The 26502-nt window shown below is 40.4% G+C and overlaps 1 protein-coding gene across 6 annotated transcripts in view; it reads left to right on the forward strand.

The window, feature by feature from the left end:
• Positions 1–26502, forward strand: part of FCHSD2 (FCH and double SH3 domains 2) — a 231382-nt gene that overhangs the window by 148723 nt on the left and 56157 nt on the right. For all 6 annotated transcript variants that reach the window (XM_073548582.1, XM_073548579.1, XM_073548580.1 and 3 more), the window contains exon 4: positions 24360–24436. In XM_073548582.1, coding sequence (XP_073404683.1) covers positions 24360–24436 — 77 coding nt within the window. The remainder of the gene's footprint in view (positions 1–24359; positions 24437–26502) is intronic.

Here is a 26502-nt window from a genome sequence, read left to right on the forward strand (position 1 = left end):
AGTATTATAGTAGTTATATTCTTGTACATAGGGGGCAGTATTATAGTAGTTATATTCTTGTACATAGGAGCAGTATTATAGTAGTTATATTCTTGTACATAGGGGGCAGTATTATAGTAGTTATATTTTTGTACATAGGGGCAGTCTTATAGTAGTTATATTTTTGTACATAGGGGCAGTATTATAGTAGTTATATTCTTGTACATAGGAGCAGTATTATAGTAGTTATATTCTTGTACATAGGGGGCAGTATTATAGTAGTTATATTCTTGTAGATAGGGGCAGTATTATAGTAGTTATATTCTTGTACATAGGGGCAGTATTATAGTAGTTATATTTTTGTACATAGGGACAGTCTTATAGTAGTTATATTTTTGTACATAGAGGGCAGTATTATAGTAGTTATATTCTTGTACATAGGGGCAGTATTATAGTAGTTATATTCTTGTACATAGAGGGCAGTATTATAGTAGTTATATTCTTGTACATAGGAGCAGTATTATAGTAGTTATATTCTTGTACATACAGTGCCTACAAGTAGTATTCAACCCCCTGCAGATTTAGCAGGTTTACACGTTCGGAATTAACTTGGCATTGTGACATTTGGACTATAGATCAGCCTGGAAGTGTGAAATGCACTGCAGCAAAAAATAATTTTATTTCTTTGTTTAATTTTTTTTTAAATTGTGAAAAGTTTATTCAGAGGGTCATTTATTATTCAACCCCTCAAACCACCAGAATTCTGTTTGGTTCCCCTAAAGTATTAAGAAGTATTTCAGGCACAAAGAACAATGAGCTTCACATGTTTGGATTAATTATCTCTTTTTCCAGCCTTTTCTGACTATTTAAGACCCTCCCCAAACTTGTGAACAGCACTCATACATGGTCAACATGGGAAAGACAAAGGAGCATTCCAAGGCCATCAGAGACAAGATCGTGGAGGGTCACAAGACTGGCAAGGGGTACAAAACCCTTTCCAAGGAGTTGGGCCTACCTGTCTCCACTGTTGGGAGCATCATCCGGAAGTGGAAGGCTTATGGAACTACTGTTAGCCTTCCACGGCCTGGACAGCCTTTGAAAGTTTCCTCCCGTGCCGAGGCCAGGCTTGTCCGAAGAGTCAAGGCTAACCCAAGGACAACAAGGAAGGAGCTCCGGGAAGATCTCATGGCAGTAGGGACATTGGTTTCAGTCAATACCATAAGTAACGTACTCCACCGCAATGGTCTCCGTTCCAGACGAGCCCGTAAGGTACCTTTACTTTCAAAGCGTCATGTCAAGGCTCGTCTACAGTTTGCTCATGATCACTTGGAGGACTCTGAGACAGACTGGTTCAAGGTTCTCTGGTCTGATGAGACCAAGATCGAGATCTTTGGTGCCAACCACACACGTGACGTTTGGAGACTGGATGGCACTGCATACGACCCCAAGAATACCATCCCTACAGTCAAGCATGGTGGTGGCAGCATCATGCTGTGGGGCTGTTTCTCAGCCAAGGGGCCTGGCCATCTGGTCCGCATCCATTGGAAGATGGATAGCACGGCCTACCTGGAGATTTTGGCCAAGAACCTCCGCTCCTCCATCAAGGATCTTAAGATGGGTCATCATTTCATCTTTCAACAAGACAACGACCCAAAGCACACAGCCAAGAAAACCAAGGCCTGGTTCAAGAGGCAAAAAATCAAGGTGTTGGAGTGGCCTAGTCAGTCTCCTGACCTTAACCCAATTGAAAACTTGTGGAAGGAGCTCAACATTTAAGTCCACATGAGACACCCAAAGAATCTAGATAACTTGAAGAAGATCTGCATGGAGGAGTGGGCCAAGATAACTCCAGAGACCTGTGCCGGCCTGATCAGGTCTTATAAAAGTCGATTATTAGCTGTAATTGCAAACAAGGGTTATTCCACAAAATATTAAACCTAGGGGTTGAATAATATTTGACCCACACTTGTATGTTTAAAATTTATTAAAATTTAACTGAGCAACATAACTTTTTGGTTTGTAAGATTTATGCATCTGTTAATAAATCCTGCTCTTGTGTGAAGTTTGAAGGCTCTAACTTATTTGCATCTTATCAAACCTGCTAAATCTGCAGGGGGTTGAATACTACTTGTAGGCACTGTAGGAGCAGTATTATAGTAGTTATATTCTTGTACATAGGAGCAGTATTATAGTAGTTATATTCTTGTACATAGGGGCAGTATTATAGTAGTTATATTCTTGTACATAGCGGCAGTATTATAGTAGTTATATTCTTGTACATAGGGGCAGTATTATAGTAGTTATATTCTTGTACATAGGGGCAGTATTATAGTAGTTATATTCTCGGTCATAGGGCAGTATTACATTTGCACGCCCTCTTGTCATACATAACACGCACACTCCAGGATCTCACAACATGCTGTAAATGTCTCCGCTCCCTCTTAGTAACATGCTGATGGTGACACGGGGCGCACCGCTGGGTGCAGTGTTCGGAGCTCCTGCGCTGAGATCTTCTGCCTGGATGTAATTAGTCTAGATTTGCCAGGAACTGACTTTCTTACTGGAATCTGGATGTAACGAGCAGCGTTGGGTTTCTGTTCGGTGGAATCTCTATTCCCAAGCACTGGGCTTTGGCGTCTGCCGCTCCTCCCTCGTGTGACGGATTTCGAGCTCATCTATGTGACGTCCCGAACAGCATGAGAACTTTGCTCCGATGCCAAGAGGCGTTGTGCAATCCCAGGCCTTCCAACCTATTAATAGACAATCCTCGCTGTGCTGACCTCAGCAGGCTCTGAATGTGCAGAACATTTCTGGGAAAGTTGGGTGGTGACCAGGATCGCCAGTAAAAAGCAGCTAATTCTCCAGTCATGCGCTGGTTAGGGAGTGGGCTGTCACTGGAAACATTGCTATTCGGGGGGCTGAGGGGGGGGAAGTGGAGTCACAACCTGTATTGCCATCATTACAGAAGTCACCCAGCTTTCCTAGGCCCCTGAACAGCACATTCTCCAATAATGTCATAAGTGGCGATATTAGGAATACCATCGCAGGGTCTGTACAGGGACCAGGACTTGTGCTCATAGTTGGGGATGTTAGGAATGTTGCATTTCGTGCTCGCGTGTCCACGTACGAAGGTTTCACATTGTCGCTACTGTCATCGAAATATTAATATTTCTGCTCACCTTTAGTTTTATCTTTTCTACTTTTTTTTTTTTTTTTTAACTTTAACCCCTTCACCCCCAAGGGTGGTTTGCACGTTCATGACCGGGCCAATTTTTACAATTCTGACCACTGTACCTTTATGAGGTCATAACTCTCGAACGCTTCCATGGATCCCGGTGATTCTGACATTGTTTTCTCGTGACATATTGTACTTCATGTTAGTGGTAAAATTTCATTCAAATAACTTGCGTTTATTTGTGAGAAAAACGGAAATTTGGCGAAAATTTTGAAAATTTCGCAATTTTCCAACTTTGAATTTTTATGCCCTTAAATCACAGAGATAAGGCACACAAAAAACTTGATAACTAACATTTCCCACATGTTTACTTTACATCAGCACAATTTTGGAACCAAAATTTTTTTTTGTTAGGAAGTTATAAGGGTTAAAAGTTGACCAGCGATTTCTCATTTTTACAACACCATTTTATTTTTAGGACCACATCACATTTGAAGCCACTTTGAGGGGTCTATATGATAGAAAATACACAAAAGTGACACCATTCTAAAAACTGCACCCCTTAAGGTGCTCAAAACCACATTCAAGAAGTTTATTAACCCTTTAGGTGCGTCACAGGAATTTTTTTGAATATTTAAAAAAAAATGAACATCTAACTTTTTTTCATAAAAAAAATACTTCAGGTTCAATTTTTTTTATTTTACCAAGGGTAACAGGAGAAATTGAACTGCAAAAGTTATTGTGCAATTTGTCCTGAGTACGCAGATACCTGATATGTGGGGGGGAACGACTGTTTCGGCGCATGGCAGAGCTCAGAATGGAAGGAGCGCCGTTTGACTTTTTCAATGCAAAATTGGCTGGAATTCAGATTGGACGCCATGTCACGTTTGGAGAGTCCCTGATGCACCTAAACAGTGGAAACCCCCTACAAGTGACCCCATTTTGGAAACTAGACCCCCCAAGGAACTTATCTAGATATGTGGTGAGAACTTTGAACCCACAAGGGCTTTACAGAAGTTTATAACGTACAGCGGTACAATTAAAAAATCATATTTTTTCCACAAAAATGATCTTTTCACCCCAATTTTTATTTTCCCAAGGGTAACAGGACCCTAAAAGTTATTGTGCAATTTGTCCTGAGTACGCTGATACCCCACATGTGGGGGTAAACCACTATTTGGGCGCATGGCAGAGCTCGGAAGGGAAGCAGCGCCATTTGACGTTTTTGGCTGGAATTGAGATCGGACACCATGTCGCGTTTGGAAAACCCCTGATGTACCAAAACAGTGGAAACCCCCCACAAATGACACCATTTTGGAAACTAGACCCCCTAAGGAACTTATCTAGATGTGTGGTGAGAACTTTGAACCCCCATGGGCTTCACAGAAGTTTATAACATAAAGCCATACAATTAAAAAATCATATTTTTTCAACAAAAATGATCTTTTCACCCTCAATTCTTATTTTTCCAAGGGTAACAGGACCCTAAAAGTTATTGTGCAATTTGTCCTGAGTACGCTGATACCCCACATGTGGGGGTAAACCACTATTTGGGCGCATGGCAGAGCTCGGAAGGGAAGCAGCGCCATTTGACGTTTTTGGCTGGAATTGAGATCGGACACCATGTCGCGTTTGGAAAACCCCTGATGTACCAAAACAGTGGAAACCCCCCACAAATGACACTATTTTGGAAACTAGACACCCTAAGGAACTTATCTAGATGTGTGGTGAGAACTTTGAACCCCCATGGGCTTCACAGAAGTTTATAACATAAAGCCATACAATTAAAAAATCATAATTTTTCCACAAAAATGATCTTTTCACCCTCAATTCTTATTTTTCCAAGGGTAACAGGACCCTAAAAGTTATTGTGCAATTTGTCCTGAGTACGCTGATACCCCACATGTGGGGGTAAACCACTATTTAGGGACATGGCAGAGCTCGGAAGGGAAGCAGCGCCATTTGACGTTTTTGGCTGGAATTGAGATCGGACACCATGTCGCGTTTGGAAAACTCCTGATGTACCAAAACAGTGGAACCCCCCACAAATGACACCATTTTGGAAACTAGACCCCCTAAGGAACTTATCTAGATGTGTGGTGAGCACTTTGACCCCCCCAGTGCTTCACAGAAGTTTACAACGCCCGGGCGTGAAAATAAAAAATTCGTATTTTTTCCACAAACATGATCTTTTAGTCACCATTTTTTTATTTTCCCAAGGGTACCAGGAGAAATTGGACCCCAAAAGTTGTTGTCCAATTTGTCCTGAGTATGCTGATACCCCATATGTGGGAGAAAACTACTGTATGGGCACACGTCGGGGCTCGGAAGGGAAGTAGTGACGTTTTGGAATGCAGACTTTGATGGAATGGTCTGCGGGTGTGATATTGCCTTTGGAGAGCCCCTAATGTACCTAAACAGTGGAAACCCCCCACAAATGACACCATTTTGTAAACTAGACCCCCCAAGGAACTTATCTAGATGTGTGGTGAGCACTTTGACCCCCCCCCAGTGCTTCACAGAAGTTTACAACGCCCGGGCGTGAAAATAAAAAATTCGTATTTTTTCCACAAACATGATCTTTTAGTCACCATTTTTTTTATTTTCCCAAGGGTACCAGGAGAAATTGGACCCCAAAAGTTGTTTTCCAATTTGTCCTGAGTACGCTGCTACCCCATATGTGGGAGAAAACTACTGTATGGGCACACGTCAGGGCTCGGAAGGGAAGTAGTGACGTTTTGGAATGCAGACTTTGATGGAATGGTCTGCGGGTGTCATGTTGCCTTTGGAGAGCCCCTAATGTACCTAAACAGTGGAAACCCCCCACAAATGACACCATTTTGAAAACTAGACCCCCCAAGGAACTTATCTAGATGTGTGGTGAGCACTTTGACCCCCCCAGTGCTTCACAGAAGTTTACAACGCCCGGGCGTGAAAATAAAAAATTCGTATTTTTTCCACAAACATGATCTTTTAGTCACCATTTTTTTTATTTTCCCAAGGGTACCAGGAGAAATTGGACCCCAAAAGTTGTTTTCCAATTTGTCCTGAGTACGCTGCTACCCCATATGTGGGAGAAAACTACTGTATGGGCACACGTCAGGGCTCGGAAGGGAAGTAGTGACGTTTTGGAATGCAGACTTTGATGGAATGGTCTGCGGGTGTCATGTTGCCTTTGGAGAGCCCCTAATGTACCTAAACAGTGGAAACCCCCCACAAATGACACCATTTTGAAAACTAGACCCCCCAAGGAACTTATCTAGATGTGTGGTGAGCACTTTGACCCCCCCAGTGCTTCACAGAAGTTTACAACGCCCGGGCGTGAAAATAAAAAATTCGTATTTTTTCCACAAACATGATCTTTTAGTCACCATTTTTTTTATTTTCCCAAGGGTACCAGGAGAAATTGGACCCCAAAAGTTGTTGTCCAATTTGTCCTGAGTACGCTGACACCCCATATGTGGGAGAAAACTACTGTATGGACACACGTCGGGGCTCGGAAGGGAAGCAGTGACGTTTTGGAACGCAGACTTTGATGGAATGGTCTGCGGGTGTCATGTGCGTTTGGAGAGCCCCTGATGTACCTAAACTATTGAAACTCCCCACAAGTGACCCCATTTTGGACACTAGACCCCCCACGGAACTTATCTAGATGTGTGGTGAGCACTTTGAACCCCCAAGTGCTTCACAGAAGTTTATAACACTCGGACGTGAAAATAAAAAAATCATTTTTTTTCCACAAAAATGATATTTTTGCCCCCAATTTTTTATTTTCCTAAGGGTAACAGGAGAAATTGGACCCCAAAAATTGTTTTGCAATTTGTCCTGAGTAGGCTGATACCCTACATGAGGGGGTAAAACACTGTTTGGGCGCATAGCAGAGCTTGGAAGGGAAGGAGCACCATTTGACTTTTTCAACTCAGAATTGGCTGGAATTGAGATCAGACGCCATGTTGCATTTGGAGAGCCCCTGATGTGCCCAAACAGTGGAAACCCCCAATTCTAACTCCAACCCGAACCCCAACACGCCCCTAACCCTAGCCCTAACCCTAGCCCTAACCCTAGCCCTAGCCCTAGCCCTAACCCTAACCCTAACCCTAGCCCTAGCCCTAACCCTAACCCTAGCCCTAACCCTAACCCTAGCCCTAACCCTAACCCTAGCCCTAACCCTAACCTAACCCTACCCCAACACACCCCTAGCCCTAACCCTAGCCCTAACCCTAATGGAAAAATGGAAATAAATACATTTTTTTTATTTTATTATTTTTCCCTAACTAAAGGGGTGATAACGGGGGGTTTGATTTACTATTTATGGCGGTTTTTATGTTTGGCGGCTGTCGCACGCTAAAAGACGCTTTTTATTGTAAAAATAGTTTTTGCATCACCACATATTGAGAGCTATAATTTTTCCGTATTTTGACCCACCGAGTCATGTGAGGTCTTATTTTTTGCGGGACGAGTTGACGTTTTTATTGGTACCATTTTCGGGCACGTGAAATTTTTTGATCGCTTTTTATTCCGATTTTTGGGACGCAGAATGAACAAAAACCAGCGTTTCATGAATTTCTTTTGGGGGGGTGCGTTTACACCGTTCCGCGTGCGGTAAAATTGATAAAGCGCTTTTATTCTTCGGGTCAGTACGGTTACAGCGATACCTCATTTAGGTCGTTTTTTTATGTTTTTGTCGGTTTTATGCAATGAAAACTATTTTATATAAAAAATAATTATTTTTGCATCGCTTTATTCTGCGAGTTATAACTTTTTTATTTTTTCGCTGATGATGCTGTGTGGCGGCTTGTTTTTTGCGGGACAAGATGACGTTTTCAGCGGTACCATGGATATTTATATGCGTCTTTTTGATCTCGCGTTATTGCACTTTTTGTTTGGCGGTATGATAATAAATCATTATTTTTTGCTTCGTTTTTTATTTTTATTTTTTAAGGGGTTCGCTAAAGGGGTTAACTAATGGGACAGTTTTATAGGGCAGGTCGTTACGGACGCGGCGATACCTAATATGTGTACATTTATTGTTTTTTTTTTTTTTATTATTTTCAAAAAATGAATTTATTGGGGAATATTTTTTTTTTTTTTTACTAATTTATTTGGCGATTTTTTTAAATTTATTTTTACACTTTTTTTTTAATTTTTTTTTACTTTATTACATAGTCCCAGGTGGGACATCACTGTCCTGTGACAGATCGCTGATCTGTCACATCACAGATCACTGTGACAGATCAGCAATCTGTCACAGGCAGTGCACAAGGCTTCCTCATGCCTGCGCTTTGCAGGCACTGAGGAAGCCAGCTTCCCCAGGCCCCCGAAGGCCCCCGTCGCCATCTTGGATTCGGGGGCCTGGAGGATAGGAGTCCCCCGCAGCAGCGCTGCACATTGCGCTGCCGTGGGGGGCTCAGGGAAGCACGGAGGGAGCCCCCTCCCTGCCGATGCTTCCCTTTAACTCCCTGGACACCGCGATCGCGTTTGATCGCGGTGTGCAAGGGGTTAATGTGTCGGGGGCGGTCCGTGACCGCCCCTGACACATTGTGCCGGGTGTCAGCTGTGATAATCAGCTGACACCCGGCCGCGATCAGCGGCGCTCACCACGTGGGCGCCGCTGATCGCGGTAGACGTACTATCCCGTCCCCGGTCATACGGGCCCGGGTACCGTGGACGGGATAGTACGTCTCATGTCAGGAAGGGGTTAAACTAATTTTATGAGTCTAATAATGCAACAATCACTTATACCAAAAAGTCCCCCCACCGCCAGACAGTCCTGTAAGGGCTAAAAGTCCCCTAAGATAAAACAAAGACTTTCTGAAGAGGAGGAAAAACAGTAATTTCTAGAATATTTACATTATTGGCAAGTTCTATAACTTGAATTTAAATCCTATAACGAGGCAAAATGTCACAAATACAAGTCCAGTGTTCATACAGAAGAAGTAAGTATTGGAGACATCACCTATTTCCTAAGGAAATCTATTTCTGAAGGTGCTATTGACATGAAATTCTCACCAGATTTCGGTAACAACCCATCCAATCCAGACAGGAAAAAAATCATCCTAACATGTCCATAAGTTATGTGTAATAATGAGAAATTACATAGGGAAAAGTATTAAATGCATGAAGAAAGAGAGGAGTAAAAAGCCCAGAATAGTCTTGACACCAGCTGAGATCTGTCATGCTCCAGGTTGGATCTGACAGATAAATGTACAAAGTAACCTTTTTTTTCCCCTTAAGCTGTGTGCTTAAGTTTGGTTTTGTCCCCGGTGGCCATTAGGATTATTACACAGTGGTGTTTTTTGTTCTAGTTTGCTCCCAGTGGTGGTGAGCATCATTGCACTCTGGTTTCTTTAGTTTAGTGCATGTGATGTAAAGCAGGTGTGATTGCTGGCTCTTACCTATAAAAGAGTGTCAGGTGTTGCAATCACTGTTGGTGATAGTGTTCATTTTAACCATCCTTGGTGGAGAAAGGATCTAGAAAGAGGTCCTGGCAGCTCAGTCAGAGCCCTGTTGTGGAAGAAGTCAGAGGGGATTTCCTTGCAGCTCTTACAGAGCTTGGTGGCAGCTATTCAGGAGGAAAGTTGCATTCTGGTGGTGGACTCTGTTGCTGGGAGCAAGAGCAACAGAGTAAAGCTAAGTGGTGTTTCCCTGTCTGTATTTTTTCCTGGTGTGTATTAGTACAGCGGTGGGGCCAGTGCCTGCATCACCCAGCTCCCTAGCAAGGGATAGGTGTAGGGTGTGCTAGGGTGACAGGTATCCTGATCGGCGCCCGGTGCGGAACCGGCCTAGGGAACGTTTGGAGTGTGAGGGACACTGACTCAGGGGAGTGCAGGAGGTCTCCACGTCCCCGCTCCCTATCGCAGGGCCCACCGTAGTAACTGTTTCCCTTTTCCCCGTGTCTTGTTGTTTTAGTTACTGGCCTGCGGGCCGTGTCACACAGGACAGTTTCACGTGCCGTGTCTTGTTGTTTCAGTTACCTGCCTGCTGGTCATGTCACACAGGACGGGTCCACGTGACAAGATCTATCAGTAATTAGAAATCCTGCCACTTAGTGACAAAATATCAAGTGGTTCAATTGATGGCCTCTAAAAAGGTGTCTCATTACCAGGGTGCCACACAAGGAAGCAAGTCATGATGGCGAAAACCAGTGAGCTGTCTCAAGACCTTTGCAACCTTATTGTTGCAATACATAATGATGGCATTGGTTACAGAAGGATTTCTGAACTACTGAAGAGTCCAGTGAGCGCTGCTGGAGCCATAATCCGGATGTGGAAAGAACTTCATTTCACCATAAATTGGCCATGATAGAGGAGTGAAAAGAATTATCAAGAGTTGGTCAAGAGCCAAGGACCCACCTGTGGAGGGCTACTGAAAGACCTGGAATCAGCCAGTGCAGTTGTTTCAGAGAAAAGAATAAGTAATGTATTCATCCTCTATGACCTGTATGTATGCTCACTAAGCAGCCGACATGGCTTGTATGCACACTCGCCACTCAAGACTCCATAGCTGAGGAAAAAGCTTGTTCAAGCGCGTTTACAGTTTGTTCAACAACATTTAGACAAGGCTGTGATATCCTGGGAGAATATAGTCTTGTCAGATGAGATTAAAATTGAAGTCTATGGATGCCATAATGCACACCATGTTTGTAGGCCAACAGGCATCCCAAAACACCATACCAACAGTGCAGTGTGGAGGTGGGAACATCATGGTGTGTGTCTGTTTTTCAGTATACTTCATTAGTAAATTTCTTATGATTTGAAGGAAGGATGAATGGACAAAAGTACAGAGATCTTCTTGATAAAAATCTGCTGCCGTTTTTACTTGGATGATTAAGATGAAGCTAGGTTGGACATTTCAGCAAGACATGATGATCCCAAGCGCTTGGCTGAGGAAACGCTCAATTGGGTACAAAGAAATTAAATCTGCTAGAACTGCTGAGCCGATCACCGGACGTGAATCCAAGGAGAAATGTACAGAAGGAATTAAGGCTCAGAGTTCATAGGAGATGCCAGAAACTTCAGGACGTGAGGCGTGTTTGGGAAGAGTGGGACAAAATCACAGCTGAGCAAGGTCTGCGACTAGTTTCTCCATACAGGAGGCGTCTTAAAGCTTCAACACCAACAAAGACTTTTGTACTAAGTATTAATTAAATTTTAGTAAGCGTGTTTAATACTTTTTCCCTGTTTCATTTTTCATTATTACACATAATTTGTGGACTTCTGTGTAAATTTCTTTGCCTGTGTGGATTGGATGGATTTTTACCGACATCTGATGGGAATTTCATGTCAATAACGTCCTTGGAAATAGATTTACTTAGAAAACTGGTAACCTGTTCAATACTTATTTCACGTGCTATATATAAATGTGCAGAGAGACTATAGAAAAAAATGCATTCTAGAATAATAAACTGGTGGACGTTTTATTTATGTTTTTCTTCAAAATGTGCTGCGTTTATTTTTTTGCAACTAATACGTGTGTCCTGTAGTCCTACTGTTCTGTTCTATAACCTCGTGCATGTTATGAATTGGTCAGATAAACCTTTTTGGCTGATTGTGTTTTTATTGTGCGAATGAATTGCCAGACGAGGGGTTAATGTTATTACTGAGAGCAAATTAAGAACCGTAATGTACAAATTAAATAAAGAACTGATTTATGAATGTAAGACAGCGGCAACAACAGGCAGCGATGAGCTACTTCTCTGTACACTGAAGGCTTGGTTTAAAGTAAAAATGTCTAAAGAGCAGTATTATAGTAGTTATATTCTTGTACATAGGGGCAGTATTATAGTAGTTATATTCTTGTACATAGGGGCTGTAATATAGTAGTTATATTCTTGTACATAGGGGCAGTATTATAGTAGTTATATTCTTGTACATAGGGGCTGTAATATAGTAGTTATATTCTTGTACATAGGGGCAGTATTATAGTAGTTATAATTCTTGTACATAGGGGCTGTAATATAGTAGTTATATTCTTGTACATAGGGGCTGTAATATAGTAGTTATATTCTTGTACATAGGAGCAGTATTATAGTAGTTATATTCTTGTACATAGGGGCAGTATTATAGTAGTTATATTCTTGTACATAGGGGCTGTAATATAGTAGTTATATTCTTGTACATAGGGGCAGTATTATAGTAGTTATAATTCTTGCACATAGGAGCAGTATTATAGTAGTTATATTCTTGCACATAGGAGCAGTATTATAGTAGTTATATTCTTGTACATAGGGGCTGTAATATAGTAGTTATATTCTTGTACATAGGGGCAGTATTATAGTAGTTATATTCTTGTACATAGGGGCTGTAATATAGTAGTTATATTCTTGTACATAGGGGCAGTATTATAGTAGTTATATTCTTGCACATAGGAGCAGTATTATAGTAGTTATATTCTTGTACATAGGGGCAGTATTATAGTAGTTATATTCTTGTACATAGGGGCAGTATTATAGTAGTTATATTCTTGTACATAGGGGCAGTAATATAGTAGTTATATTCTTGTACATAGGGGCAGTATTATAGTAGTTATATTCTTGTACATAGGGGCAGTATTATAGTAGTTATATTCTTGTACATAGGGGACAGTATTATAGTAGTTATATTCTTGTACATAGGAACAGTATTATAGTAGTTATATTCTTGTACATAGGAGGCAGTATTATAGTAGTTATATTCTTGTACATAGGAGCAGTATTATAGTAGTTATATTCTTGTACATAGGGGGCAGTATTATAGTAGTTATATTCTTGTACATAGGGGTAGTATTATGGTAGTTATATTCTTGTACATAGGAGCAGTATTATAGTAGTTATAGATATCCTTTAATCGTCCCACCATGGGGAAATTCAGAGCATTACAGCAGCAAGGCAGGAACAAGTACAGATACAGATGCATAAAGGCATTACATTGACAGTAGGTAGGTACATATACGAAAAAAAAAAGATATAACCGGACTGTCACAACTTTGGATCTATCAGTTCACTGTTTGGGTCGTTCTCAGTTTTGGACAGTGCTGGTTATACAGCCTGCTGCAGTTAGGCTGTATAACCAGCACTGTCCAAAACGTAGAACGACCCAAGTCTTGTACATAGGGGGCAGTATTATAGTAGTTATATTCTTGTATATAGAGGCAGTATTATAGTAGTTATATTCTTGTACATAGGGGGCAGTATTATAGTAGTTATATTCTTGTACATAGGGGGCAGTATTATAGTAGTTATATTCTTGTACATAGGAACAGTATTATAGTAGTTATATTCTTGTACATAGGGGCAGTATTATAGTAGTTATATTCGTGTACATAGGGGGCAGTATTATAGTAGTTATATTATTGTACATAGGAACAGTATTATAGTAGTTATATTCTTGTACATAGGGGCAGTATTATAGTAGTTATATTCTTGTACATAGGGAGCAGTATTATAGTAGTTATAGTCTTGTACATAGGAGCAGTATTATAGTAGTTATATTCTTGTACATAGGGGCAGTATTATAGTAGTTATATTCTTGTACATAGGAACAGTATTATAGTAGTTATATTCTTGTACATAGGAGCAGTATTATAGTAGTTATATTCTTGTACATAGGGGCAGTATTATAGTAGTTATATTCTTGTACATAGGGGGCAGTATTATAGTAGTTATATTCTTGTATATAGGAGCAGTATTATAGTAGTTATATTCTTGTACATAGGAGCAGTATTATAGTAGTTATATTCTTGTACATAGGAGCAGTATTATAGTAGTTATATTCCTGTACATAGGAGCAGTATTATAGTAGTTATATTCTTGTACATAGGAACAGTATTATAGTAGTTATATTCTTGTACATAGGGAGCAGTATTATAGTAGTTATATTCTTGTACATAGGAGCAGTATTATAGTAGTTATATTCTTGAACATAGGGGCAGTATTATAGTAGTTATATTCTTGTACATAGGGGGCAGTATTATAGTAGTTATATTCTTGTATATAGGAGCAGTATTATAGTAGTTATATTCTTGAACATAGGGGCAGTATTATAGTAGTTATATTCTTGTACATTGGGGCAGTATTATAGTAGTTATATTCTTGTACATAGGGAGCAGTATTATAGTAGTTATATTCTTGTACATAGGAGCAGTATTATAGTAGTTATATTCTTGTACATAGGGGGCAGTATTATAGTAGTTATATTCTTGTACATAGGGGCAGTATTATAGTAGTTATATTCTTGTACATAGGGAGCAGTATTATAGTAGTTATAGTCTTGTACATAGGAGCAGTATTATAGTAGTTATATTCTCGTACATAGGAGCAGTATTATAGTAGTTATATTCTTGTATATAGGAGCAGTATTATAGTAGTTATATTCTTGTATATAGGAGCAGTATTATAGTAGTTATATTCTTGTACATAGGAGCAGTATTATAGTAGTTATATTCTTGTACATAGGAGCAGTATTATAGTAGTTATATTCTTGTATATAGGAGCAGTATTATAGTAGTTATATTCTTGTACATAGGAGCAGTATTATAGTAGTTATATTCTTGTACATAGGAGCAGTATTATAGTAGTTATATTCTCGTACATAGGAGCAGTATTATAGTAGTTATATTCTTGTATATAGGAGCAGTATTATAGTAGTTATATTCTTGTATATAGGAGCAGTATTATAGTAGTTATATTCTTGTACATAGGAGCAGTATTATAGTAGTTATATTCTTGTACATAGGAGCAGTATTATAGTAGTTATATTCTTGTATATAGGAGCAGTATTATAGTAGTTATATTCTTGTACATAGGAGCAGTATTATAGTAGTTATATTCTCGTACATAGGAGCAGTATTATAGTAGTTATATTCTTGTATATAGGAGCAGTATTATAGTAGTTATATTCTTGTACATAGGAGCAGTATTATAGTAGTTATATTCTTGTACATAGGAGCAGTATTATAGTAGTTATATTCTTGTACATAGGAGCAGTATTATAGTAGTTATATTCTTGTACATAGTTGGTGGTATTATAGATTGCATTCTCTAGATAAGAGGCAGTACATTTTATCTTTATACCATGTTAGCTATTAGAAGAAACAAGAACTGAGATTCCTTATTGGTCCATGCATTTTTAATGGCTAACTTAAAAGTAAAGACAACTAATATCTCAGCAGTCGCATAATTATACATATCGGGGCAGATCTATCAATTCTGTGTAATTCTTAGTCAGGTGAAACTCCCATCTAGGCCGCCGTCTTAAATTGTGATTTATTAAAGTGATTAATGCAGTTTGATCTGGCATATTAAATGACTGTCTACTCTGATACTTGTAGACATTAGATATCTTACGCCTGAACAGTCATTGGGTCAACCATTCTCTTCTGACATATAAGTCGTCTTCTCCCACCAGCGTGTTTGGGGGACCCTAAAGGAGATACTCCACTTTTTAGAAGTGGTTATTTATCAGATGATCCTTGTTAATTCAAGCTAAAATGTTCATCTGTTCTACTGATTTTCCTTTTTTTTTTTTTGTTTTTTTTTTGTTTTTTTTTTTTGTTTACAGCTCATTGTTTTTGGAGCTCGACCATGGCTGCTTTGCTGTATGGTATGCACTGCGCTTACAAGCTCATTTCTGTGGAGCTTGTAAGCACTATTTTGAAGCTGGAGCATGTAAATACCTCCTAATCCTGGTCTGCTTCAGCGCACGGCTTATAAGATTGACAGCAGCGGTGGTCGTCCTCTTAGACATCAAGCTTTATACGTCAGGAATGGCTGAATATTGGAAAGCGGATAATATTGCACAAGTGCTTCTTTTTATAAGCGCTATCTAATATCCAGCTAGGAAGATTGGGAAAACTAATGGTGTTCCCTGGTATAGAATCAGTAATGTCAGGATTTCTCCTTTTCTCTCTGTTCTGACACTCAGATCTTCTGTCGATCAGTTCCTGGGAATCTGGCAGGAAACACCAGGAATTAACATAAGCGTATTTAAGGCGGCTGCGGGCGTGCGATGAATGGCAGCCTGGACGGGCAGAGCAGCCACCTGGCCGGAACCAATGATCCTCTGACTGTGTGATTTTTTTTTTTTTTTTATCTGGGTTTCTGTGTCAGCATTATCCTCTTGAATCCTCATTATTAACCTATTGGATGCTGCAAGGCAAATGCTTAGATATTTACTGGGGTCAGAAACAAAACAGATGCGGCTGCCTTTCCGGTATACGGGGAACGGAAGACGTTGCATTCTCCGGGGTTCTACTTTACAGTCATTCCGACTGCGATTGGAATTCTGATGCATGGAACAAGTGTGATCCAGATCCTGAATATTTGACATAGCTTTTCCTACATTTTTTTATCTGGTCACGTACAAAAAAAAAAAAAAAACTTCTCATGGGAAAATTTCAGAAAGTTTTTTTTTTGCAGCAATTTTATTATTTTTAAAAAAAAAATTGTGGTCAAATTGCAGCAAGATAAAGTGACATGCGATCGCAACCCAACGTGGAATTTGAAGCCGACAATAGAAAAAGATCCAGTGGGAAACTTCCCAATCCAGTGTTTCTCCACCAGGAATTGAGACGAGCCGCAAATTAGGCGAATTCCTCCAGGGGTGACCTAACAAGGCTGGGCATTTAATTCCCTAAGTGCTCTACAGGCTCTTTGTTTTCCCTCCCTCATGTATATGAATTAGGGGGGGTGGGCACGCAGAGGAGAAATGAAAACATGTCATTTGCATAGAATAATCTATTGTATCTGGAATGTGTCTGCTGTAATTTGTTCCTTGCGTCAAGTGATGAAGCCGTTAATTACAGCCCAGTTTGTCCGAGACTCAATAAAATAAGGAGGTGGAGAAACGCAGGGAACAATGTATATATGGTTTATTAAATATGGATCTCCATATCGTTTAATTATAAAAATCAATAAAAGGGTCTGTGTACATGTGTATACCATCATTTTTTATTTGTACTTTTTATTTTGCATTTTTGTTTAATTATTTTTTTTGTGTGTGTATATGTGTGTGTATATATATATATATATATATATATATATATATGTGTATGTGTGTATATATATATATATATATATATGTATATATATATATGTATATGTGTATATATATATACACACACACAATATAGTATATATTTTAGTATTTTCTAAATCGTATATTTAAAATGTTGAAATGTTACCTGCTGTGAATAAACAGAAATGTCATTTAGGTTTTTGGGTTTTTCATTTACTGTATTTCTTGTATGGTTAAAATGACTTGTGACTATAATTCTCCAGATCAGTACGATTTTACGATGATGCTAAAATGTAAATACATTTGTTTGTGGGGGGAAATGGGAGAGTGTAGGAAACCAAATACATTTTGGGAGGTTTGTGATGCAATAGTTCAAGCAACACCTGAATATAGCATCAGAACCACCATGGGTCCAGGAATGCAGTGTTAGAATCACTATCCGTAAAGGAACACAGCATCAGAACCAGCATCACCACATGTACTAGACAAGAAGCACCATCAGTATATGCACACTGCACCAGAAAGACCATCAGTACAGGAACACCGCATCAGACCCACAATCAGTACAGGAATGCATCACTAGAAGCACCACCACTATATGAATACTGCACCAGAACCACCATTAGTACAAGAATGCATCACTAGAAGCACCACCACTATAGGAATACTGCACCAGAAACGCCATCAGTATAGAAACACTGCACCAGAAAGACCATCAGTACAGGAACACCGCATCAGACCCACAATCAGTACAGGAATATATCAACAGAACAATCATCAGTACATGAATACTGCACCAGAACCACCATCAGTATAGGAACATTGCATCAGACACACCAACAGTACAGGAATGCTCCACCCAAAGCACCACCACTACATGAATACTGCACCAGAACCACCATCAGTACATGAATACTGCACCAGATCCACCATCAGTACATGAATACTGCACCGGAATCAAGCTAACATTCGCCCCTCATGCCATTTCCAGTAAGAGTCCTTTAGGTCTTTGGCTCCACCATGGAGAGCTTACATCCCCTGTGTCTTTCCCGCGTGTGCAGCACAACAGTGATGTCAGCAGCTGACGGATGCAAATATAATTGAATGCAGGAACGTGCTGAATCCCAGTGTTTGGGCCCTGGGGGGATGGCACAAAATGTTGCTTCCATAGAAACACCTTGATTTAACAGTAGCATCATCTTTTTTTTTTTTTTTTTTTTCTCATTTTATGAATTATACTGCTGCAATCAAGCATGTACAATCAGACACTAAAGATCACGGCTGCTAAACTGTAGCTTCAAGGGCCAATAACAAACCTCATTGACATGCCATAATCTTGCCGTTAGTACAATCATTAATATGATCATGTGACCATGATCTATGCTAGAGATCACTGCTAGTAGGCTATGGTATCCAATGGGCCAATACGAAAATTCCCAACCAATCAGTAGAACAAACACCAAATGGTGGAGTAAAAATTGAATGGCCCGGACATGGCTGAAAGTAATAGGAAAGGCAAAAAATGTCAGTGTTCTAATGGGGACTGATCCAAGAAGCAAAAGCTGCTATAAGAGTGGGTGTAAGTCCAAAACGGCTGCCCCTCCAGCCCAAGTGGGCAATGAGTCCACATGAGTCCGTATCCCTTTTTTTTTTTTTTTTTTTTTTTTTTTTTTTTTTTAAGACTGGAATATCGAATTAAGAGAAATAATCGCAAATCATATGTGTTCCTTGTCCACAGCCAGAGCTATATTAAGATTTATCCATTTTTTTTTTTCTTTTTAATCTAGAAAAATTTTTGTATCCGGTATGCACATTTCTCTCTTTCTGGCGCTCTTATAATTGGCCGTCATGATGGGTCAGATTATGTGAATTATCGCGGCCTCTTTTAGACTTTTTTTTTTTTTTTCTTTTTTTAATGTCCCGTGACTTCATTCTTAATATATTATCTGTTCTATCTTTTCACGTTACTGTATCTTTTGCTTCCTACGCCTTATTTCCTAGGAACGCCGCGACCTCTGCCCTAGGACTCCCGCGCACTCTCCAGCACAGTCAGCATCACATTACTTACGCAAGCAGTCAGGACCGTTCCCCAAACAAGTGATAAAACTTTATACCCTTTTTTTTTTTTTTTTGTGACCTAATTTTAAATGTGAGCTGCGACCAGTCATGAAGGCAATACTGGCGCTTGCACCATTAAGGATCTTCAGCAGGGAGAGAGGAATTTTTTTCTTTTCTTTACAAAGGAGGATTTTTATTAATTTTTTTTTCTAATGGGGATAAATCTGATTACTGAAGCTGTCTGGATGGGGGATGACACCGTGCGACATTTCACCCTGTGTTGTGTTAAGTCAGACAATGATCCTCGGGTCCTTTTATTAAAGATTTATGGCCAGTCTGTCCTAAATCTTTCGGTTTTTCAATAAACAAGAACTAATATAGTGGTAAAGATGCCTGAGGATCCCAAACATCACATTGCTCCTTCTCGCTGCCTTATTAATCAGATTTTTTTTTATTTCTAAATGTTTTTATTTATTTTAATCAGAAACAATATTTTAAGCAAAATTTTAGATGTGAACGATTGTCTTTAATCTTCATCCTCATTTTTGAGGCCCTGTGTCATTTTATAGGGGGTGTGGCTGCCCATCTGTGGAGCGAGTCATTGTGCTCCTCGGAGCCGGGCAACACCGGTCTGCAGTTGTTGTTGGGTTTCCTGGATCTTTCCCATAAACGTCTCCGCTGGTCGATACTTGTTACATAAACTCTTTATAGCCCATAAGACATCGAAATGTACGGGGGGGGCGACATTCCTGGGCAGTGCCAGCCCTGGGTACGGCTGGACGGAATAAAAGGATGTCCTAGGTTCGCCAGCCCTGGGTGCGGCTGCACGGAATAAAAGGATGTCCTAGGTTCGCCAGCCCTGGGTGCGGCTGCACGGAATAAAAGGATGTCCTAGGTTCGCCAGCCCTGGGTACGGCTGCACGGAATAAAAGGATGTCCTAGGTTTGTTTTATTGGGGAGGACAAATATTTATTGGTCAATAAATCCACGTCGTAGACTCATCAATGGCGTCCCACCGACCTGGAGAACTAGAAGGCTGCAAATAAGACTAAAGATCCATCTTCAGATATTTTATATCTCTAGGTGTAGTGTAAAAGATAATAAATATTTATAGAGATTATTTTGATATTTAAATAAATGTATCAAAATAATATCTAATTCGTAATCCGTTTTGTAACAGGATTTAGTGTTTTGCTATTTTTAATATCTTTTCTCCTTCGCCTCATTGGAGGGACACAGGACTGTGGGCTGTGTCCCCCAATGAGGGTCTCGGAGAAAAGGATTTTACGGTGAGTTACCACAAAAATCCATGTTTCATGTTTTAGCTTTTCTTATTCATATAATTCTATATACTATTTTGTATCAATTTTATTAATACATTTTTTCTTTTCACATTTCTTTAGATTTTTCTTTTTTGGTAATAGTTATATAAATTTCGATTTATTTTGTATCACTTTTTATTTTTTTCATATTTTAGGTTTTCTTAGAACCTTTATTTTCAGTTTTTTATTTCTTTTATTATATATATACGGTGTATGTGTGTGTATATATATATATATATATATATATATATATATATATATATATATATATTAATAATCTTTATATAGCGCCAACATATTCCGCAGCACTTTACAGTTTAACAGTATATACGGTATATATTATTATTATTATATTTTTTTTTCTTCAAATAGACAAATTAATATATAAACTTCAAAAAAGAAAAAAAAACCTGAAAATAAAGGTTGTAATAAACCCTAAAATATGAAAAAAAAATAGTGATACAAAATAATTGAAATTTATATAAATATTACAAAGGAAAAAAAACTAAAGAAATGTGAAAAGAGAAAAGTATTTAAAAAATTGATAAAAAATAGTATATATAATAATATAAAGTATAACTAAAACATAAGATGTAAATATATATATATATATATATATATATATATATCCCCTAAATATTTTATAATTTTCTATGTTTATTAAATAAGTTCTTTTTAGTGGGGGTTGTACATGGTGTTAATCCTTAATATCCACGATTCTGAATTTCCGACATAAAACTTTTTTACATTGAGCTTTCATATATTTTTGTACAGTTTTCCCTTTATGCTGTTTTGCGTCGCCTTTCCTGATTACTCCAGTCACACCCAGAGCTGCATTCTCATACCTGCTGTGCTCTCAGGTCACCGCTCCCTGCTGGTTCAGAATCTTTTTTTTTTATTTTTTTCTGTAAAAGAGGCCTTGCACAGTGGTGTAAAATTAAAGGCATGTAGTGATGCACTGTGACAGCCGGGGGAATTGAATATGCAGCTTTAGATGTGACTAGAGTAGACATTATATAGTACAAGATGTATAATAAAGCAAAGTAGTTGCATAATGTTGTGTAAATACAGGTGCAGGAGCTGTGAGGTGAGACTTGATAAATGAGGCGTTCCACGTGCTTCCTCTTGGGGTAGAGGTGAGGTCTCCTTTTGTGGCCCCCATCGCTGCTGCCTGGGCCCCTTCTACTGTACATACACACTAGTGTTCTAGATTCAGTCTTTCTGCCCGGGTGGCGTTTGCTTTGTCAGGTGTCCCGGCCGGTGTGACCATGTGGCTGCTGACCACGCCGGACGTTCTGGCTAGGCAGCATGTTTTACTAGCCCTTTAAATCAGATGGAGTCACAGCCATGATCCCACGAGGCTGAGGATAGATGGTGGTGTGTTACATACCAGGCTGAAGATAGATGGCGGTGTGTTACATACCAGGCTGAGGATAGATGGTGTGTTACATACGAGCCTGAGGATAGATGGCGGTGTGTTACATACCAGGCTGAAGATAGATGGCGGTGTGTTACATACCAGGCTGAAGATAGATGGCGGTGTGTTACATACGAGGCTGAGGATAGATGGCGGTGTGTTACATACCAGGCTGAAGATAGATGGCGGTGTGTTACATACCAGGCTGAGGATAGATGGTGTGTTACATACGAGCCTGAGGATAGATGGCGGTGTGTTACATACCAGGCTGAAGATAGATGGCGGTGTGTTACATACCAGGCTGAAGATAGATGGCGGTGTGTTACATACCAGGCTGAGGATAGATGGCGGTGTGTTACATACGAGGCTGAGGATAGATGGCGGTGTGTTACATACCAGGCTGAGGATAGATGGCGGTGTGTTACATACGAGGCTGAGGATAGATGGCGGTGTGTTACATACCAGGCTGAGGATAGATGGCGGTGTGTTACATACCAGGCTGAGGATAGATGGCGGTGTGTTACATACCAGGCTGAGGATAGATGGCGGTGTGTTACATACGAGGCTGAGGATAGATGGCGGTGTGTTACATACCAGGCTGAGGATAGATGGCGGTGTGTTACATACCAGGCTGAGGATAGATGGCGGTGTGTTACATACCAGGCTGAGGATAGATGGCGGTGTGTTACATACGAGGCTGAGGATAGATGGCGGTGTGTTACATACGAGGCTGAGGATAGATGGCGGTGTGTTACATACGAGGCTGAGGATAGATGGCGGTGTGTTACATACGAGGTTGAGGATAGATGGCGGTGTGTTACATACCAGGCTGAGGATAGATGGCGGTGTGTTACATACGAGGCTGAGGATAGATGGCGGTGTGTTACATACCAGGCTGAGGATAGATGGCGGTGTGTTACATACCAGGCTGAGGATAGATGGCGGTGTGTTACATACCAGGCTGAGGATAGATGGCGGTGTGTTACATAAGAGGCTGAGGATAGATGGCGGTGTGTTACATACGAGGCTGAGGATAGATGGCGGTGTGTTACATACGAGGCTGAGGATAGATGGCGGTGTGTTACATACCAGGCTGAGGATAGATGGCGGTGTGTTACATACCAGGCTGAGGATAGATGGCGGTGTGTTACATAAGAGGCTGAGGATAGATGGCGGTGTGTTACATACGAGGCTGAGGATAGATGGCGGTGTGTTACATACGAGGCTGAGGATAGATGGCGGTGTGTTACATACCAGGCTGAGGATAGATGGCGGTGTGTTACATACCAGGCTGAGGATAGATGGCGGTGTGTTACATACGAGGCTGAGGATAGATGGCGGTGTGTTACATACGAGGCTGAGGATTGATGGCGGTGTGTTACATACGAGGCTGAGGATAGATGGCGGTGTGTTACATACGAGGCTGAGGATAGATGGCGGTGTGTTACATACCAGGCTGAGGATAGATGGCGGTGTGTTACATACGAGGCTGAGGATAGATGGCGGTGTGTTACATACCAGGCTGAGGATAGATGGCGGTGTGTTACATACCAGGCTGAGGATAGATGGCGGTGTGTTACATACCAGGCTGAGGATAGATGGCGACGTTCTGTTTAACGATGGCCAAAACATTCAGATGTAATCACATGTAAATTTCCAGTATTTACCGGTATTTCTCATGAAGCAGCTTGAACCTGGGCGCAGAGATATTTGCAATGTTGAGATATTCTATTCCGCTCGCCCATATAAAATAATCTGAGACAACCCTGCCCTAGTTATTAAATCTGTTCCACATTCAAAGTTTGAGCTTTCATTCATCTCTGGCTCCGTAGTGTACCGATTCTCTTAGCCCTTTTTAGACCCCTGCGCACACCCGCAAATATAATCAGAAATTGAAGGAGTACATTTATTTGATCAAAAATACAAAATAAAACAGATTAAAAATACTTTAACTCCTTTAACCACATAGGGATTTTTGAGTGTAACCAAAATGTAAAATTCGGGGTACGACCCCTGACTATAGGAGTTCAAATGCCGCACTAATAAAAGGGACAACGTGACCCAACAGTGAAACCAGACAAAAATGGAAATAAGAAACGGTAATAAAAAAAAAATTAAATGAGGCACAATAGAGATCAAAAAGCAGCAAAGCATATACGAAATACCACAAATAATGAGGAATCCTAAGCAGATGCTGCCAGGAGGCTCTGGAAATGCAGGGAAGGGTTGTGGGTTTTTTTGATGTTTGCGGTGCACAGGTTTATTTGTATGAGAGTCTTTTTCTTTTGTACAGTAATTACATATTGCAGCACCTTTGGTCTATTTTTGTAGTGTGCCCATCCTCGACTTTTTTTTTTTTTTTTCCTTTTATGATACGTTCGTCCGTCGTCTTAACATTTCTTTTTTTGTTTCCACAGACAATTCAGAAGTTAGCCAGTCAGTACCTGAAGAAGGAGTGGCCAGTAGTGAAGCCGGAGGAGCGGAGCGAGTACAGGTAACTGGTGGGCTTCTCTTCACAATTGTGACAGTAAGCTCCTCCTTATTGTCAATAATTGCTGCCAAAAACTGATCACAGGAATGCCCACTAATAAAGAAATATTGAAAGGGGATGGCCACTTTAGACCGTATTCTGTACTGATCCTGAGTTACATCCTGTATTATACTCCAGAGCTGCACTCACTATTCTGCTGGTGCAGTCACTGTGTACATACATTACTGATCCTGAGTTACCTCCTGTATTATACTCCAGAGCTGCACTCACTATTCTGCTGGTGCAGTCACTGTGTACATACATTACATTACTGATCCTGAGTTACCTCCTGTATTATACTCCAGAGCTGCACTCACTATTCTGCTGATGCAGTCACTGTGTACATACATTACATTACTGATCCTGAGTTACCTCCTGTATTATACTCCAGAGCTGCACTCACTCTTCTGCTGGTGCAGTCACTGTGAACATACATTACATTACTGATCCTGAGTTACATCATGTATTATACTCCAGAGCTGCGCTCGCTATTTTGCTTGTGCAGTCACTGTGTATATACATTACTGATCCTGAGTTACATCCTGTATTATACTCCAGAGCTGCACTCACTATTCTGCTGGTGCAGTCACTGTGTACATACATTACATTACTGATCCCGAGTTTCATCCTGTATTATACTCCAGAGCTGCACTCACTATTCTGCTGGTGCAGTCACTGTGTACATACATTACATTACTGATCCTGAGTTGCATCCTGTATTATACCCCAGAGCTGCGCTCACTATTCTGCTGGTGCAGTCACTGTGTACATACATACATTACTGATCCTGAGTTACGTCCTGTATTATACCCCAGAGCTGCGCTCGCTATTCTGCTGGTGCAGTCACTGTGTACATACATTACTGATCCTGAGTTACATCCTGTATTATACTCCAGAGCTGCACTCACTATTCTGCTGGTGCAGTCACTGTGTACATACATTACATTACTGATCCTGAGTTACATCCTGTATTATACTCCAGAGCTGCACTCACTATTCTGCTGGTGCAGTCACTGTGTACATACATTACGTTACTGATCCTGAGTTATACCCTGTATTATACTCCAGAGCTGCACTCACTATTCTGCCGGTGCAGTCACTGTGTACATACATTACATTACTGATCCTGGGTTACATCCTTTATTATACCCCAGAGCTGCACTCACTATTCTGCTGGTGGAGTCACTGTGTACATACATTACATTACTGATCCTGAGTTACATCCTTTATTATACCCCAGAGCTGTACTCACTATTCTGCTGGTGCAGTCATTGTGTACATACATTACATTACTGATCCTGAGTTATACCCTGTATTATACCCCAGAGCTGCACTCACTATTCTGCTGGTGGAGTCACTGTGTACATACATTACATTACTGATCCTGACTTACATCCTGTATTATACCCCAGAGCTGCACTCACTATTCTGCTGGTGCAGTCACTGTGTACATACATTACATTACTGATCCTGAGCTACATCATGTATTATACTCCAGAGCTGCGCTCGCTATTTTGCTGGTGCAGTCACTGTGTATATACATTACTGATCCTGAGTTACATCCTGTATTATACTCCAGAGCTGCACTCACTATTCTGCTGGTGCAGTCACTGTGTATATACATTACATTACTGATCCTGAGTTACATCCTGTATTATACTCCAGAGCTGCACTCACTGTTCTGCTGGTGCAGTCACTGTGTACATACATTACATTACTGATCCTGGGTTACATCCTGTATTATACCCCAGAGCTGCACTCACTATTCTGCTGGTGCAGTCACTGTGTACATACATTACATTACTGATCCCGAGTTACATCCTGTATTATACTCCAGAGCTGCACTCACTATTCTGCTGGTGCAGTCACTGTGTACATACATTACATTACTGATCCTGAGTTGCATCCTGTATTATACCCCAGAGCTGCGCTCACTATTCTGCTGGTGCAGTCACTGTGTACATACATTACATTACTGATCCTGAGTTACGTCCTGTATTATACCCCAGAGCTGCGCTCGCTATTCTGCT

Source organism: Dendrobates tinctorius, unplaced genomic scaffold (assembly GCF_039654945.1).
Source record: "Dendrobates tinctorius isolate UK_male_01 unplaced genomic scaffold, ASM3965494v1 ptg000157l, whole genome shotgun sequence".
NCBI lineage: Eukaryota > Metazoa > Chordata > Amphibia > Anura > Dendrobatidae > Dendrobates > Dendrobates tinctorius.